The sequence below is a fragment of the Austrofundulus limnaeus genome, unplaced genomic scaffold (assembly GCF_001266775.1).
Source record: "Austrofundulus limnaeus strain Quisiro unplaced genomic scaffold, Austrofundulus_limnaeus-1.0 Scaffold1433, whole genome shotgun sequence".
NCBI classification, from domain to species: Eukaryota; Metazoa; Chordata; class Actinopteri; order Cyprinodontiformes; family Rivulidae; genus Austrofundulus; species Austrofundulus limnaeus.
The window spans coordinates 26,843-37,832 of record NW_013953835.1 but is presented as its reverse complement, the minus strand read 5'-3'; the positions used below and the strand labels follow the sequence as shown (position 1 = coordinate 37,832).

General features: G+C 38.3%; 1 protein-coding gene across 5 annotated transcripts in view; it reads left to right on the top strand.

The window, feature by feature from the left end:
• cpeb4b (cytoplasmic polyadenylation element binding protein 4b) overlaps nt 1-10,990 on the top strand; it is a 42,166-nt gene that overhangs the window by 14,041 nt on the left and 17,135 nt on the right. For all 5 annotated transcript variants that reach the window (XM_014032374.1, XM_014032373.1, XM_014032377.1 and 2 more), the window contains one exon: nt 8,405-8,495. In XM_014032374.1, coding sequence (XP_013887828.1) covers nt 8,405-8,495 — 91 coding nt within the window. The remainder of the gene's footprint in view (nt 1-8,404; nt 8,496-10,990) is intronic.

Here is a 10,990-nt window from a genome sequence, read left to right as displayed (position 1 = left end):
GAACCGTATTATTTAAAATTTTTTATTTAAAAATCCTTCATGTGATCAAACTGGATCATGTTGCAGCGTCAAAGCTGCCAAAGGCAACCAGTTATTAAATTTGTTCGTCACATGCCTCGTCCTAATGGCTTATTCTTAAATCTTTTTTTAGTCAGTTTTGTATTTTACTTTCAGGATGACAGTTGCCACATCCGTCACACCAGTTGAATTAGGCCATTTCCTTCTTATAAAGTAAATAGCTTTTTTTTTTCTCCCTGAACTGTGTAAAATGCTGTTAGTAAATGTTTACCGAGATCAGGCATCATTCAGATCACAAATGTTTCTTTACAAAACGAGCTCCCAGGTTTAGAACATTAAACAGACTGGTTTGTGAACTGAACAGACCCCATGAGGAACTGATGCCACTATAAGCCCTCTCCAACTGTTTCAGATGGTTCCCGTTTTAGCTCCGACACAACAGATGAGGGATCAGCGGCTTTTGCTTTAGTTGTCATTCCGTCACTGAAATAGCTGTCAGGTCGTGTGCTTGTTTTAAAACACTAGATGGATCACAGCACAGAMCTGTTAATATGTAGGTTATGGCCTCCTGTAAGATAGACATACACTTTTGGAATGTAACTATTTGTGGACCAGGAAGTCTTTTTAACTACAGGTTTGTAGTGGTCGTCACAGACCTTTAATGTAAAAAATAATGTACATTTGGAAGATATTTTAATAAATGTGGTTTGCAAAACCATGACATTTAAGAGTTGTTTCCTTATGTTGTGGCCATTGGTGACCCACAAATATACAGTACTAGAGTGTCTTTAATACTATATAAAGAGCTTGTGCAGACATACCACTGTTAATGGACTCTTCATGCTTCTGATAGAAAGTTCTTACATTCATAAAGTCAAAAAATACCTGACTTTTATCACGGCGAACCTCTTTTTGTTCTTTTATTATTTGCTTGTAAATTTCTTCCATTTAAGGCCACGAGCCTGCTGTTGTGTCAGGTGCACTGGGCTGATTTAGGCTGGTAAATTTGGCTTGTGACCAGGTCAGGACCCACAGGGCCTGAAGGAAGGTAAGCCAAGGCAGGATATTGTCTCTGTAAGCCACCTGGGTAACTGTTGGTTACAATACCCCCCTCACACACACACACACACACACACACCTCACTGTTTGTGTGACTAAGAAATCCTGCAGCTTTATAAAGTGTCCTTTCTTTGAAAGCACAATATTAAACTGCCTCCTCAGTTCAATGCGCTCACTGAATGTGAAGAAAATCTTTCTCGTTGAGAGTGAGTTTGGGGCCAAAATCCTATAACCTCAATAAAAACACAAGTACTTGTAGACTCAGACCTGAACGTAATGAATCATCTGGTGGTGAAGTATTTTATTATAGTTCACGTTGTTAGTTGCCTGGAAGAAATGAATGCTTAACAGCAGAAACTTGGTCTGCATTCCGAAACTGTTCCATAAACTAAAAACAGCACAGCTGAGTGACAAACACATTGTTTCGGGAGAAAAACTTTTGGCATTTTAAGTAGCCTCTTATGCTTGACAAGTGCATCTAAAAACAGAMCTTTTGCCATTTAACAGCAAAGTCTGAAGATTGCAGCCAATCAGGCTCTTCTGACAATTGTGTTATATAGGAGAAATGTCTTTTAGACTAATGAGCRGTCTGAGCTGCACAGCCAAGCACATAACTATACCAACACAGTCCATTTCACACCATGYATAGAAGCTCTGAAACAGGAAGATAGAGCACATGCATGAGTCCTAATTAGTCCCTGGCCCATGTCCTTTGCTCATGTGTCCTAACAAAGAAGGAAGAGAGAGCAGAGTTAATGTGGATGCATCTTTTTTATGTTTAGCTTTGTGGATTCCATACGTTAAAGGATTTGCTTTAGCCTAATCTAATCCCCAAGAAGTGCAAGTGGTGCTGAAACCTGGTCTTGTTAGACCCCAAATTCATGCATACGCACACTGAGTCATTCAGCCGACACTTACTGGCTGGTTTTGACAGTTTGAGGGTATTTTGTGTCACCTCGTTTTCGAAAGAATTGGCGAGGGGGGAAAAACATGAAAAGCTCGACCTCCTTCCCTTTCCTGCCCTCTGTTCTTCACTTCTTACTATGCTTTACCTGCCGACCCACTTTCTCTATCATCTTATTTTTATTGCCATTTCCTACTTTGGTTTTTCTCTTTTAGGAAAGTGATCAGAAGCTTAACCTTTCCAACTCCCAATTTGAAATGACTTTTAAAGTTGCCTCTTAACTTCAAAAGCTGAAAACTTACACTGCACCCATATAACATTATGGTTTTTATCCTGTGTTTCCTCCACTCTTTGCTAGCCTTCATTTTTTTCTTAATAATTAGGTAACTAGGATGATTAATGTTGGAGTTAATCACCTACTKCAAGCTGTATTTAATCAGCTTTTGCTACTAAATTTGATTGAGAAGTTGTATTCCCTGTGTTGCAGATATTTTTGTCCAATTCTTTAACTTCCACTTCTAGTTAATGCTTTAGTTCAGTGGTTCCCAAACTTTTTATCTTCTGACCCACAAAATATCCATGGCAAAAACGTGTGACYCCAAATATTACTGGTCTGAGTTCACGAACTTCGTTAATAACCCTAAAATCACTGGCTTTTTGACAATCTAAACAGCTTGTACACAAAATATAAATACTTATTTATACTTATTTTGTGTTTTTGTAATAGTTATAGGGAAAATATTACATCAGCAATTATTTTATTACCCTTTAAATTGATTTCTGGAGATTATCCAAGGTGCTTCATGACCCATAATTGGATTCCAAGCCCAACTTTGGGAACCAAAGTACAGTGGTTCCCAAACTTATCAACTTTTGACCCACAAAATAACAATGGCAGAGACCTGTGCTCCCAACTATTTTTGGATGATAAACATTTGTATCAGGTCAACAAAACATGGGCATAGTAACAATATTCTTATACTACATTTATCCATTTTAAATATACTAACCTCACTCATTTGTAACAATTAAGGCAAAAATGTAATTAATTCAGAAAATCTTTTCAGGACCCCACCTTGATGTTTCAGGACCCCACTTTGGGTCCCGACCCCAACTTTGGGAAATACTGCTTTAGTTAATCAAATTCACCCCTAGAAAGCTGACTTTTGTAATTGATTTGATAAAGTTTCTTAAGTGTCCGATTTGACAGCTGTCAACAATCAAATGAGAACATATCAAGCTGGGAACCTGTGGTGACTAGGCTTACCTGCCGACTCTTGCTTGGATTTTTTCCAAGGCCACTGAACATCGTTTTGACTTAATGCTGTAAAGGTATGCTGGTTAATTGCAGTAGCTTTCACAGCAGTGTATGTTGCTTTTCAAAATCCTCCGCTATACATGATTTCTTGTAACACATTGGTGGACATGTCACAAAAACTCTAATTTTAATTTGGCATCTGCCTCCGTCATCACAGCTTGGCCACCATACCCTGTCACAGTTTTCAGTGGGTTTTTTTTTTTTCTAATAATTTATTTTCTTTTTAAATATTAAAACCTGGCCAATTTCTGAAATGTTTTCAAAAACATCCAGAGGAATGTCTGCCTACACTTTGCTGTCTACTGTCAGCATTATAGATCAATGTGTGACAGCCAATTCAATAATAAATGGACTAATGACTTCAGCGCTCGTATTTTTAAACTTAAGGCTACATCGGCCAAGTTTGCAAATCTGTACCTACTGTGTTTCCAGCAGAGGTAATTGTCTCATTAAATTATATCTTTAGCACACACACTATGTATTTGACAAGTCTTTTAGTTCTTTTTATWATAGGAAAACGGTGTCACTTTTGCTCTTAAAAGGATTGAATACATTTGTATAACTAAAATCTTTATRACAATTAAAATTCTTCTCTATGTTAGGTTATTAACGCCAGAAAATAAACATAAAGATTGTAGGAACTTGATCTGTTATATGTGATGTGTAGTGCAGGGCTATCTAATGCACAGATACGGTATGTGGTTGARTGAAATAAAGATAAAATGATGATGATCCTGAAGTGTCCTGAACATCCTGAATGTAACGAAGGATATCTATGGCCTTGAGTTACTGCGGTCAGTTTCTCATAGATTTAAATGGCATGAACTGCCCTATAAAGTGAGTCATTCTCGCCTCAGATGTGTGTATATGTGTGTGTGTGTGCCCTTCAATCTGTCAGGGATAAGTAGTTTGCAGGTCAGCTGTCCAGTTTGTTGAAAACGAAGGATGCCCAAAACTGATGATTAATCATAATTTCTTCACCACTGAAGGATAATGCTTAGCAACTGCTGAGTTCCACCCCGAGCCTCAGCCTTACCAGAATCCATCTCAGACATACGCAATGAATTTCTATCATCCTGGAACAATAAAATATAACTACGCCATCAAAAGAAGATGGTGTTGAAACTCGTAAACACAAAGCCTGGAAAGCTGAATCGGTCGCCTCGCATCAGTACGTGTTTCATTGCGCAGGATTATGCTGATTAGGTGTGTATGTTTTCCATTGTAATCAGTCCTTCACTTGTTACAGATCTTTATCTGCCATTTGGTTTGTTTGACCTGAAGCAACAGCCTATGCTTGCATTTGATATCATGGCGGATATGAGAAAACAGAAGACACAGCCTGGTCTTTATCCCTGTGCTTATATTTGTTTTGAGGGAGAGAGTGCACACTGGGTGTGTTCTATCGTTCTATTTCTGTTTTTGGTTGGGTCTTTCAGTCGGTGTGGGAGATGTGCAGGAGCTGTTAAAACCTGGCTACAGTTGAAAGSTTTGGATTTTTTAACCAGCCAGCTTGCCAGATACCCAACTACACTCTTAGCTGGTCAGACACTCAAAGTAGCTTTTAAATTTGGGAGACACTGCAGACGGCAGACGGTTGGTGAAGAAGTGGGTTGGCTGCCTGGTGGAGCCYGGGTCATGTGGTTCACACGCAGGCCTGTTTTTTTGAACCCTTTAACATTTGACCTCTGTGGAGTTCATGGTAACATAGTATGCTATGACCTTTTCTTTCCAGAGTGGTTTCACACTCACGCTTCCCTTGTTGACATTACCCTCAGTTTCAACAGTTTACCTACTTTTTTGATTAAAAASAAAGAAAAAGAAAACTAAAGAGCCAAGTCAACAAGACTGTGGCGACTGAAAAGAAAGACCGAGAGAATAAAGAATTGCTTACATGTTGACTGGCATGTTGGGTAATTCTTGTTGTACAAGTTCTAACTATTATCAGTCAGAGCACTGGCTCATCTTGAAGTGTTGATGTTCTTGTCAGGGTGCTTTTCAAAAGACGTGACTTTATTTTTTTATTCACAAGACGTCACAGAGATGSAACATACAGAGTAAGACGTGGTGTTAAAGAACAGACAAAAAGTATAGATAGTGTGTCACAATCAAGAGATAACATTATTCAGTTAAACAGTGTTATATTTATCTGTATTGTCCATATTGTGAAATGTGCTTGTGACCACATGCCTTGCTATGCATCTGTACAGATGAATATACAGCATGAGAATGTAAAGGTCCTGTACAAATGGCATAAAAATATAACATTTGATTAATTTTGCAATATTATAATGCCTTTACTTTCCAGTTTTTAAGCTTGAAAAAACACATTTTCCTGATTCATGCACCACGTTTAACTTAGGAAAAGAGCATCAGTGTTAATGCAGAGTTTTGTTCAGTGGTTTGTAAGTCAAGCATGTTGTCAGACTTGGTTGTAAGTGGATGTTTTTAAATGTTATGCGTTCATATTGATCTTTTGAAAGCACATACCTGTATGTTGAAGAGCATCCTCTCTGTCCTGCTATGCCATTAAGTGTTATTAGTATGGGGCTTGTTTTGCATGTGTGTGATAATCCTAACCAGGTAAACTGAAAAGTATCTGTGTACATTTCAAAGACCTTATTGGAAAAATCAAAACTCCGTGCTGCAGGAAATCTTGACCAGTTGGTTTTAAGAGAGTAAACATTAAACGTTTTAGCATCAGGTGCAACAGGGTGACGAACAACTTGCAGCCAGAGGAGTCATTGGTTCTTAAAAGTGTGAAATTTCTGATGCATGGCTGAGAATAAATATACTATTTGAGGGATTTCTGCTTTTGAAGTGACATTGATCATAGGATGATTGGAAAACTGTAAAAATATACGGAAGGAAGCAATGAGGCATTGAAACATGTGACGTTGTGGGGAAATTAGGCATTTAAAGCCCCTTTTAAAAGAAAACAATAGCGATAGGAGTTGTCATAGTGTGGTCTTTGTTGGTTTTGAAAMGAAGGAAACCAGAAGAATTTGTCAGTTTCACCAGTTGTTTTCGTCGGCTGCGTGTTTGGTCGAGGTGGAGTCGAGACCAAAACCTTATCAGCGTGGCACTTGTTGTGTGTGTTTGTGCACGGGGACGTCTTTTCTGCGTGTGAGCATATGTGTGAGTGTTTACACGTTCGCGTGCATACGCAGACATTTTGCATGGCTGGTATGCCAAGGATGCCCTTGTTATTTGCGGCCTAGTTGACGAACAGATATTGGCTTGTTTACTGTTAACTGTTACTCTGCCACCTCTATGAGGGGTGTTTGTTTTACATCATTTTTTTTAGTCAACTTTTAAAGATACACAGTTAAAGCCATAAAACACATGCRCAGAAGGATATATTCCTAAAAAATAAATAGATCATTTTAACAAACTACAAAGAAAATAACATTTTTGAGACAATGACTTTGCCTTGAATGAATTTATACATTTGACATTTTGAGAAGAAAACGAAGTGAAGCAACAGGGCAGCGTCTGACTGTTCTATTTGAATTTATCCTTTTATTACTGTGGTCACAGGTGTTCAGTATGTGTGTGAGTGAATGTGAAGTGCTCAGCCCATATTTTCATGTGTAAACGAGAACGGCCATCTCCTTTTCGCTGCTCTTTGGCTAGTGTGGGCTAATTGGGTCAGTGCTGCATTAACCCCTTAACATTCATCCCAATAATGCTCCAAACACCTGGAAAAAGCAAACTCAAACTAAATTAGATGCTGTTCTTCATCTCTTTGGAGCAAAAGCTTTGTCTCACTGTAAATTAGGGCTGGGCGATATGGACAAAAAAATCTCTTTTTTTGGTGATATCAATAATCTGATGATATCTTTCTTTCTTTCTCAAAAAAAAAACATGCTGTACCCTGCTTGCTTACTAGGACATCTATGGATATGATAAACTACAAAAAACATTTGAGTGCGTGCATCCTCGCCAGCGTTGGGGGTGTTTATACTTTGTGCTTATGTTATTGGAGTATTCTCCWTGTGGCAGAATACTTTATAACTTGTGAAATTTTGTAGAATAGGAGAGCAAAAGTGTGATAAACTAACAAACTGTTTGAATGTTGCACGTCACGTGCAACATTTGCATGAGGAGCTTGGTCACACATGCAAAGTTGGACATGTCTTTTGGATAATGGTGCTCTGAGCACAAATATTTWATATAAAGTTAGGTTTTAGAGGCCATAGTTCCAGCAGTGACGTGAGGGAGGAGAGGTTTACCCACTCAGGAGGACCGCTGCTCCTGCTGACCCGCCCGGCTCTGCTCTCAYTGGATAAAAGTGCTCTGGGGTTTGTTTGGTTTGTTGAAAGTAGCATCTCGTTTGGAGCAGACTGGGCGGGTTTAACAAGACTGCAACTGGCCAAGTTCAAAGTTATGAAAATCTGTTGTGGCGACGGAACTTTAAGCCCCGTGGTTTTAGCTGCTGCGAGTCCRATGCTGAATTCTGCCTGTCGAGCTGTTTAGTTYAGWCRCCAYYGACCCCAATCACGTGACTCAATCCTTCCTGCTGATTGGTTTCTGTGGCAAATATTCCRCAAATGGAGACTTATGCCTCTGTCTTCACYACCGTATTTGTCATCTTTTTGAGACAGTATGAAAACTCGATAATGTAAAATTTCATATCTTCAAAGCAACATGGACGATAATATCGTCTGCGACATGTATCGCCCACCTTTACTGTAAATGTAAAACTTTTTTTAAAACCTCAACAGTGAAAATTATTCTAAGTATAACAAAAACATAATTTATTCTTAGATATTATTTTATTATTTGCTCTGGAGTGATCATAGAGCATCAGTTGATCAAAAGAGGTGTCAATCAAAAAGAGAGGGCCTACASAGACATTTTGACACAGTGGTATTTAATTTTGAAACTCCTAGTAGCGTCTACGAGGCTCTGTATTCAAAATTAAGTCAATAGGACATGTGCGGGCAGCTGCCTTTTAATGTTTTAAAGGTATGTGGAATTGGTCCAACTTGATGCCAAACAGATTGTTGGCCTTTACAGTAATTAAGGAAGTAATCTGTGTGAGTTCAAAGCAAGAGAAAGAAATCTCAAAAGTTTCTTCTTCCTTTCTTTTCTGGTTTTAGGAACGCAACAGGTCAATTGACAGCTTCAACATGGGCCCATTGGAGAGCTCACTGATTGACATCATGAGGGCCGAGCAGGACACCTTGAAAGGTAAAGAAAACAACTGTTCATCAAGAGACCAGCAGCACTACTTGGCTCATCTTTTTTTTGTTGTGTTGAAAGCAAAGATGTTCTTTAGTGTTCTTCTAGGTGATTTCAACAAGACTGCAGAATATTTTTTATRCCATCAGTGGCATTAATATTATCCTGTTATTATCTGACCAGTACATGGCTGCTGTGTATTCTTTTTTACAAGCTACCTTTATGTAGACTTGACACAGATTTTAAAGCTTAATTGAAAAAGCAAACCTATCACAACTTCATGTCATGTCATTGACTACCTAATGATAAACAAGTAAATAATTGTGCAGACTTATTTATCTAAATTCAGCTTTTTAATTGTGGGTTTCTTGCCATATATTCTTTTCATCATGGACCTTTTAATTTAAACATTTGAAAGCTGAAYATCTTTTTGACAGTTTGGAGCACGTGGTTAATCGATGTCATGTTATGTCATCTACAGAATGACCCTCAATAACCATGCGTATTGATTAGCAATTGATTTGCCTTTCCTTTGTGTTCCATTAAGGAACTTCCCTTTTTTTCCAGTATCTGTTGATCAATATCAGTTGATTATGTTTATTAGATTACGGGGAGCCAAAATTGTGAATAAAATGCAATTAATTGAGCAGCTCAAGTTTGACCTTTTGTCCCTCACTACTCTACTCACTCTATCAAGATGGAGATAAAATGTTGGGTTCTTTAAAAGAGGCAGTTTATACGAGACATGGGAAAATAAAGATGCAAAACTTTTCCTTATGTTTCTTTACTGATGGTTTTGACTATAACTTTTGTGCCTTTTTTTAAATAAACCAATACAGCATTAATCAACTAGTTTTAGCCACATGCTGTGAATGGTTGGTGGGGTTTTTTACACCTGTATTATACTAATAAAACAACTGTCTTTGCCTGTTGTTGTTGTTGAGAACGAAAGCCAGCAGGAAGGTTTTTATTGTAGCAGCCACGTTGTACTGTTGTGATCAGTAATGTGGAGCTTTAAGCCCCGCCTACTTTTCCCGCTCACACCATGGAGTTACATAACATTTCTCTTAAATGTGAAAGTAATAATAAATGGTAAAGTGATTTTTGAGCATACAGCCGAAGCTAAGAAGTATGTGAAAGAACAAGAATCCACACCCCAAAACAATTATCTGAGCTTTGTTTTTATTGCCTAATAAGGGCAATGTCCTGCTCATTAACGAGGACGGGGAGGGGATTTAAAACTTGTCCTGGAACCAGTTCACAGGTAAGCTGGTCTTGTTCTGGCTTGGTCTTCCGGATTCTGATCTGAGATCTACATGGGGTTCACATTGTCCTGTTGTGGGAGGCCAATGCTGTTTGGTTGGTTGCTTGGTTAGCAGAACATAATCATGTAACATAGATTCTCTTTTTTAAGCTTTCCCAGCTGAACTTTTCTTACAAATGGGAGGATCATTGTTCACTTCAACCAGATCCAACTTACATTTGGTTAACTAGTTTTTGCYAAGTTAAACTGAGTACACGTTAGTGGCTAAACAATGCTGGCCATTGTTAACAAAGGAGATTTATTGACGTCAGCAGGTTGCCAGTGTTTTTATAGGGTGCAGCTTGCAGTAATCACAGCTGAAGAATACTCAGTTTACAGAAAACACTATGGCTTCTGTTTGTTGTTAGTTGAGAGGGAGGAGTTCTGGTAATAATCTCTGAAAGGAAACACCTTTGACTTCCAGGAGCTTTAGTGGTGTTAAGGCATTTGGGTGGGACACTGTAACAGAAATGGTCAGTAATTATCATATTTATTTGTAATTAAATACATCCCAAGGCTTAATCTTATATTGCACCAACATTTTTGCTAGGTATTTACAATTTATTGGTCTAATGGATTATATTAAGGTTGTGTGGGCTTAAATCCTGAAATAAAATAAAATCTAAATGCTTGTTTTTTTCTGATGACAAATAAGAGGTAGCATGTTTCTTTTGGAACAAATAAACCTTTGGATTTCACAATTTATTCTGCATTCAAATACATTTTCAGCATCACAGCAAGTTTACTTTCCGTACATGTCTCATTTGTGTTTTTCTTCCCTAGCCTTCTCCGATTTGTTTTTATAGTGTGACCCATTGTGTTCTGGTGTCACATGATACATCACAACATATTTTGTCCCCTGCTATCTGTTGCCCCCTGTCCCACATACATGTTCATGTAAACACAAGCGCAACAAACACACACACACAGCACATTTAGATTAGAAAYGCTTATGCGTAAATTTCTCTTTTCAACTAAACGTTCTGAACAAAAGGAGTACAATAAAGCAAAGGAACGGCCGAGACAAAATGYCTACAGTAGAAGTGGCTTTGAATCGCTTCCAGCATTGTTCTGAGTGACAGAAAAGAGCCCTCTGTTCAGCCACCATACATAAACACATCACTGTGTTGTGTGAGCCCGTGTGTGTTTATGTGCTTTAATTGTAAGTGTGTGTGTGTGTGTGTGTGTGTGTGTGTGTGTG